Source organism: Xenopus tropicalis, chromosome 8 (genome assembly GCF_000004195.4).
Source record: "Xenopus tropicalis strain Nigerian chromosome 8, UCB_Xtro_10.0, whole genome shotgun sequence".
Classification (NCBI taxonomy): Eukaryota; Metazoa; Chordata; class Amphibia; order Anura; family Pipidae; genus Xenopus; species Xenopus tropicalis.
In genome coordinates, this window is record NC_030684.2 from 107,473,481 (window position 1) to 107,481,332 (window position 7,852).

The window sequence follows — 7,852 nt, forward strand, 5'->3', positions numbered from 1 at the left end:
GTTTGGACAATTTAAGTCAAATACTCCAGGTGTAGTACTTCATTTCAGTGCTCTCAGCCGTAAACCCAAAACGCTTATTCTCTATTTCAGAAGGTCCTCCATTTGTTGAGTTTTACCTTCCTTGAACTAGTTGAGAGGTGGAACACTCTTTCCACAATTGACCCTGATATTATCAAGATTATCCCACAGCAAATGCTGTGATTGGGGGTCCAGTAAATGTGGAATTTCACTAACTTTTTTAGATTTTACCTAAACTTAGTGAATGGGGCAGGTTCTGCTCAAAGACGAAGGGAATGGTGGATAGCCAATGTTTTCCTGCAGTGTTTTATTCATCTAACAACTGAATGTTACCTTTTATTGATGGCTGCTACTTCTTCAATATGTATGTTTGAGTGGTGAATTATTTTCCTTCTAGAGCACTGTGGACAAGTTGATTAAGAAGACCAACCTTGCCCTGGTAGTAGGGACACATTCATGGAGAGATCAGTTCATGGAAGCTATTACTGTCAGTGCTGGTGAGATAACGCTGTTTTGATGTTGTGTTCTTTCAACCTAGATATATATTAAAACAAAATGGTGTTTCTTTCTCCCTGAAGAATAAGAGTAATATGGAATGTCTCTGATGGTAACTCCATCATTATTCTTATCTCACCCTACAGTCTCTCGGGGAAACACATCGTGTAGAGCATTAATGGTTCTGTATGAACGGTGCTCTTTAGCAGTTAGACTATCTACATGAATAGACTTTATAAAAGATAACAGTTTGTAAATATCAGTCCCACCAATTATTCACAATGCTCCAGGGGGAGGGGGGTGTAGCCATCCATTGAAAATTGATGTATTTCAAACGATAATTTCCATTATAGAGAAAGCGCGCTATAAGGTGTACTATATCACATTATGAAGTGTGAACACCCTACAGCAACAGAGATTACAGAAGGATTCTTTGTGTTTAGTAACAGCTGGTTGATCAAGCATGCTTTATAGCGCAACTGTCGGACTTTTGCCTGTAGGCTTCTCTTTTCCCATTTCGCACTGCTGTTATATTAATTAATCTATCCATTCCGTAGCCCCCATAAAAAAATGGAGCTCTGCAGTTTTTTAAAGAAGATGCAGCCCCAAAACTACACTACAAATGATACATTGAAATTTGAATAGCACCATATAATAAACACATGTAGATATAACTATTTTGGACTGAAACAGTTCTTTGATCTAATTGTCACTAATGTTATTTATAAAATATTTACTACTGTTTTTTTTTAATATATCTTTATTGAGAGATTTTGTTCAGTGCTTTGGCCCATATCAGAGCTTCTGTACTCTGGAGACACAGCAGCCATATAATAATAAAGCGATCTTACCTCCTGATAGCTTTGTTTAGTAAAGTCAAAGGGTAAAGACACACGGAGCTACTAATAGCAGCTACTTGTCACGACTACAAAATAGAAAATGCTGATAATTTACTGATAATTGTCTCTACGAGTGGCACGGTAAGTTTATTAGCAGTGAAAAAGTAGGAGCTACTAGTAGCTCCGTGTGTCTTCACCTTTAATTGAAGTGGGGGGTGCAACCAAGCAGTTGCTTTAAGTGGAGGAGTCGACCCAGGCCCGGATTTGTGCCAAGGCCAGAAAGGCCTGGGCCTAGGCAGCCTAAATTTAGGGGCAGCATGCCGCCCAGATGCATGTAAATTTTGCTCCCATACGGAGCAGAAATATGGAAGCGAAATAAACGCTTATCCCTAGGGCCAAACAATCAAATTAGCCTGATTTTGGCCACCTGTAGGTGGGCATTTCAGGAGAAGATCTGCTCACTTGGCGCCCTCACCAAGTGAGCGGATCTTACAGTGTATGGCAACCTTAAGTCTATTGGTTGGGTAATGCTCCTGCAATATCTCTATTCACTCCAGCCATAGAATTTCCAGCAGAAAACATGTGCAAGAGCTGATTATAGCAACCTGTATGTGTGCAAGTATCTATGCCATTGGAAGGATTGGAAGGATCTTGCCTGGACACTGGAAAAAAAAAAGAATCCTGGGAAAATGGAGAAACGCTAGTAAATATATATATTACCATAGGGTTGCACACTTCTGGATTTGTGCAACTCCCCTGTGGCCAAGTGCATTTTACATATATATATATGTACACATAAAATAAACAGATTTATTTTTAATAAATGATTTATACTTGAGGTAAAAAGATAAACAAAGTTTATTCATTATTTAATTAGTGAAGATGAGCTGTGTGGGTCCTGCACCTTCAACTCAGAACAAGAGATCACAGGCATTTTATAGACTTTTTTACATGGAAACTTCTGTTGTGTTAAAGGACAAGTCAATCCAAAATATAATTTTTTGCCTAATAAAAGAAAACATAATTCTAAGCAACGTTGCAATATACATTACATTGACTTATTTGTATATGTAATCCTATAAGAAGTAGTCAATGCCGGATTTACAATCTCGGCGCCCACAGGCTGCCCCCATGAACATGCATTAGCATCCCTGCTTAAGACTTGGGTTATTTGTATTAAACCAAACTTGGAAGTTAAATATAATGTACCTGACAAGTTATGGTCTGTTTTCTTGCCTATACTTTGTAGCTGGAGATGAAGAAGAAGATGAATCTGGAGAGGAAAGGCTGCCATCTTGTTTTGACTACGTAATGCATTTCCTGACCGTGTTCTGGAAAGTGCTTTTTGCCTGTGTGCCTCCCACTGAATATTTAAATGGGTGGGCTTGTTTTGTGGTGTCAATTATTATCATTGGCATTCTCACTGCAATCATCGGAGACCTTGCCTCCCACTTTGGCTGCACCATTGGTTTGAAGGACTCTGTAACTGCAGTGGTGTTTGTAGCTTTTGGCACCTCTGTGCCTGGTAAGTTAATGTCTTGATATGTGTTGATGCTGGTAATGATAAAGATCTTCTATATTAACACTGTACAGGGTGAAGAAATTTCATCCTCCATCATAGTGCAATGAATAACATGCCATATAGCCAAACACCTGCTTATGCAACATCTCATTCCCAAACCAAGGGCATTCATATAAAGTTCCTCCCTTTGCTGCTATAATAGCATTCTGGGAAGGCTTTCCTCTAGATTTGAATGGGTCTTCAGGATTATTAATTCATCGATCCACTCTGTGGATTCAGTGGAACTAGAGGCCCATACTATGAAAACAACCCAAAGCCACTGTTCTTTTTTAACCAAACGTTGCTGTCGGCATTATGCATTCAGGCTGGCAGTGCCCTGGCATTTAACAAACCCAGATTTTCTATCAGACTGCCAAAAACTCCAGAGGAGTACTTTCAACACTGCTACAGAGTCTATAGGCAGTGACCTTTACTCTCCACTTGGTGAATGGTGATGTTAGGTTTGTCTGCTTCTGATCAACCATAAAAAGCCTCCACTTCCTGTGAATAGTTCCTGTGCTGATGTTCCTTCCAGAGACAGTATGGAAGTGTTCCAACTGCAAACATTTTGTGTCTGGATTGTGTTGGTCATAGAATGTAAGCTGATCTGTGACATAGTAATGGAGGTCCCGTGACTGAAACTTTCTTTTCCATGACGCTGATCCTAATTCCCATATTCCCAAAATTCACAAAATGTCCATATTTAAGTAGAAGTATGTTTATCTTCATGTCTTGATAAATAATGTAAGTGAAATACTATTTGCTATAAATGAAGCTATCCTTTCCCAAAAGCCACACTGTTATTTAGTGAGCACTGAAAAGACTGCTGCTAAGTTTACTGCTGATGTATGAACAGACTTATGCCGAGTATTCCAACCTTTCACTGCACAATACTTGCAGAAGCGTTCCATGACAATGCAATATTTTTGTAATTCCCATTTCCTAAGGTGGCTGCACATATAGCAGTCTCTCGGAAAGCCAGTGCTTCTGTTCCGGGTATAGTTTTTGATTTAAGCATCCAAGCTCACATAGCTAAACAGAATGATTAAGGGAGGAGAGATTCAGTCTACTATCTGTTATATGTCACACAAAGGAACTATGTAGCTTTAATTATCATTTAATATATCTATGAACAAGGTCAGTACTCATGTGGTTACTTATGAGACCTATGTAGAGATTGAGCGACCGGCAATCAGCCCGGTCTAGCCTGCATTGGTGTTCATACACTGGTTTAATGAGGCATGTGTACTGTGTTTTTACTCTACAATGCACAACAAACTGCTTCTATTAAGAAAACCACGGACCACCTTATTCAGTCATGTCTGACAAAAATATGCTGGGGCAGTGACATCTATCATGGGACATTGGCTCTGGCTCCAAATCACAAACATTAGCTTTTAAAAGAAAACAAAATTCTTATTCCAAAGGTAGCCTGCCTGCTCATAATTATGGCACATTTTAGTATAGTTTATTCAAGCACGGAAGGATAAAGCATTAATGGAGGAATATGCATGCCTGCTGGATATTATACATTCCTCTTCAGATCATTGTATGTCATAAACAAGCCATCTCAATGAAAAAAAAAACAGTTTTTTTTCCTATATTTTTTTAGTCTGTAGTAGGCTTTTAGGTTATCCAAGGACATTATTTGATTTGGAAATTATATATTGCAGGATTTATTTGATGCAGGGTGAAAATCTGTCCCCTGATGCAGTATTTCTTTTTTTTCTCCTTTTTTTTCTAGATACATTTGCAAGTAAAGTGGCTGCTACCCAGGATGTGTATGCAGATGCTTCAATTGGAAACGTGACTGGCAGTAACGCTGTTAATGTGTTTCTGGGTATTGGTCTGGCATGGTCTGTGGCTGCCATCTACTGGGCTTATCAAGGACAGGAGTTTCATGTGTCTGCAGGCACCTTAGCATTCTCCGTAACCCTCTTCACCATTTTCGCATTTGTCTGCATCAGCGTCTTGCTGTACAGGAGGCGACCTCATATTGGTGGAGAACTGGGTGGCCCCAAGGGCTACAGACTTGCCACAAGTTTGCTTTTTGTGAGCCTGTGGTTACTTTACATCTTGTTTGCTACGCTGGAGGCATATTGTTATATTAAGGGGTTCTAAAGTGAGACCAGATTAAAACCAGCAACCAACGTGCTGCTCTCACTCTGCATTAGACTCCCTACTCAAGATAGTAGGAGCAGAAGGAATACCAGCCAATGAAACCCCATCTTTGGAACTGCTGGACGTTAATAAAAACTTGATCCAAAGGACATTAAGACTGGTACTTTTGGTTGAAGTGCATTATAAGAGGTAGTGGTACTCAGAAAGCCAAGAACCCCTATTAAAATGTCAAGCGCTTTCTAATCAGGTACCCTAACACTATAAGATGCTGACAAACAGGTTAGGTGATATGGTTTGAAATACAGTCTTTTTATTTATTTCTTTTTTTTTTCAAGTAAAATAGCTAATGTGCCACCTGGTAGCAAGTAACATGGCAGTCTAACCATGAACTCAATAACTTGATGGTTATAACCAGCAATTATGTTTCTGATATATTTGTTTTGACTTGTTTCCCCAGCTCTCTAAAGAGTTGCTTTAAAAAAAATCTTATTTATTCTCTATTTATGGTATGTCATTCATAGAGCAGCATTTAAACCTCAGAAGCACCTCCATTTTGAAACATACTGGGGAAATGGATTAAGGGTTGTTATTTCCTGTTTTCTTTCTTTTCTTTTTTTTATGTTCGAATCAAAAGGGAATGGCAATGGGGAATGCCAAGGAGAAGAATTACAACCTATTTTAATATCTAGAACTATAGTTTGATACAGGTGATGTAAAGGAGAGAAAGGACAAATAATTCCTGTTAAAGAGGACTGTAGGGACTTTATTATGAAATTGGCTGTGATCACAATTTGCTGTCTTTTATATGGGTTACAAAACAAAAAATGGTGAGTGTGTGTGTTAGGATTCTTTTACCTCTCTGCTTTTAGCCAAAACAGCTTTTCCCACCACCTACAGTATCTTCACTGAGTGGTTTCCAAACATCTTCTGTGGCAGAAGGAGTTTCCCTCCTTTGATGTTTGCAGACTTTGCAGCCCACAGATCACTCCTCCTTTGCTTTGGGCGTTTAGCCCCTGTTACTGCGTTTTCAACAAATTTATGTAAATCCCATGTTTTCAGCTTTGATCTTGATGGTTATATGTTTTGCTTTTCCCAACCCATAATAATTTACTCCATGTTTTTTTTTTACCGTATCCAAGCCCGTCAACATGAAGTGGGACTGTTCAGGGATTAAAATGTCATTTATGAAAGATGTGAATGCATTTGTCTGCATGAATTATTCTCCATGTTTTATGTTCTACTTGTAGAACAAAAAAAATAACACAGTCCCACCATATGTTGTGTTGACTTTCAAATATAAAACAGAAAGTCCGAATGTCCGAAACTGGAATAGAACGAAGAAATGAAAGTAAGATACTGTATTTTATCCCAAAGACCTGACTATGAAAAGGATTCAGTTCCTTGTATGGATGCCATATGTATCCCTAGCACAGGAATATGAAACTATATCATATAGTCTTAAACCTAGTAATATATGACTTGAGTGAAATTGGCAGATTTTGTCAGCAAGGGCAGTTGTTACTAGTTAATCGCAAGCATTCTTAGAAAATGTGGGAGTAGATCTTGTAGGGTGCTAAGTACCTTGTGTCAGCCATAGCATTGCCTCCCAGACCAATCCTGAAATGTCTACTGTGAGTGCTTGGTTTGGGCTCGAAGAATGACATATCCATGGAGTGTGAAATTGGTATTTAAATGACAATATCAAGGAATTTAAGCCAACATTCAAAGTAATAAGTCCATCACCATGGAAGACCCAGGCCTTTATTATGAGCTAGCAGCAAGGGCTATGGTCAGAGACATTGTTTAGCAGTGTGCAAAAAACAAAACCATGTATAGAAATCAAACTTTAAGCTGAATGGTATGAGAGAGTAGGCAAACAAAGCATTATATGATATCCTGCAGTAATGGAGCCCGGGGGTTCTGCACATTGGTTGTAGGCACTCAGGGCACTGAGCCTTATTTCTGAGCTGAGCACTGAAGCATCACTCACAGGTTTTACTGATTTTACTGGAAATAAAATGACAAAACCATTACTAGTAAGAAAGCAAAGCAGTTTCCATATGTGGCGAAGCTGTGCTATACTCTCATTCTCATCACTTTTATATAGCAAGCAAATACCACAGCACTTTATGACTATTTTATAACAATTCGGGGGGGGGGGGGGGTTACAAAATTAAATAGAAGGATAAGAAAAAAGGGTGTAGATTTTATAATGTAAATATTATATCGACATTGCAGTGCCCATACATGAATGTAATTTTACATGTTTGCTAAATCTGAAACTAATGGTGACTGAGTAGTGTTACTTTTTGACATGAGGTTAGGCAAAAATCACCAATATTCTTATTTAACGTTTAAGGCCAAGGAAAGCCAAATTAACTGTGGGTATCCAGTATGTTGGCAACTGCCAGTTAATACAGTCACTGTGGTTTTATCTCTCAGCCAGTGCTCCTTTGAAAAAAATCTGAATCTGCCTGCGGAAAAATGTAGCGCAGCACTGTTTCACCATCTTAGATATTTTCCCAGGGTCCCTCTGCAGCTATAGAGTCATGCCCATGCATTAAAGTAAAACTCTACTGAGCATGTGTGAGTCTAAGGCTGCACTAGGAAAGGCTGAAAGGTAAGTAAGATGGTGGCATGGCGCTGCCCTCCTGTCCTTCCCAGCTCATTGCATTTTTCTCCTTTAGAAGCAGTGTTCCTGGGAAAAAAACGTGGAGACTTATTTATCAAAATTCGTATTTGTGACATTTTCTGATTTTTTTTCTAATGTGATAAAACTTAAAATTATAAAAAGCTTATTTTAATGGGTCTACAAGCT

General features: G+C 38.8%; 1 protein-coding gene across 9 annotated transcripts in view; it reads left to right on the top strand.

Annotated features, from left to right (window-relative positions):
- slc8a3 (solute carrier family 8 (sodium/calcium exchanger), member 3) overlaps positions 1–7,349 on the top strand; it is a 144,342-nt gene extending 136,993 nt beyond the window's left edge. For all 9 annotated transcript variants that reach the window (XM_004917257.4, XM_004917258.4, XM_004917260.4 and 6 more), the window contains 3 exons: positions 416–515; positions 2,602–2,877; positions 4,658–7,349. In XM_004917257.4, the coding sequence (XP_004917314.1) occupies positions 416–515; positions 2,602–2,877; positions 4,658–5,034 (753 nt within the window). In that variant the 3' untranslated portion in view covers positions 5,035–7,349. The remainder of the gene's footprint in view (positions 1–415; positions 516–2,601; positions 2,878–4,657) is intronic.
- Positions 7,350–7,852: the final 503 nt, after the last annotated feature.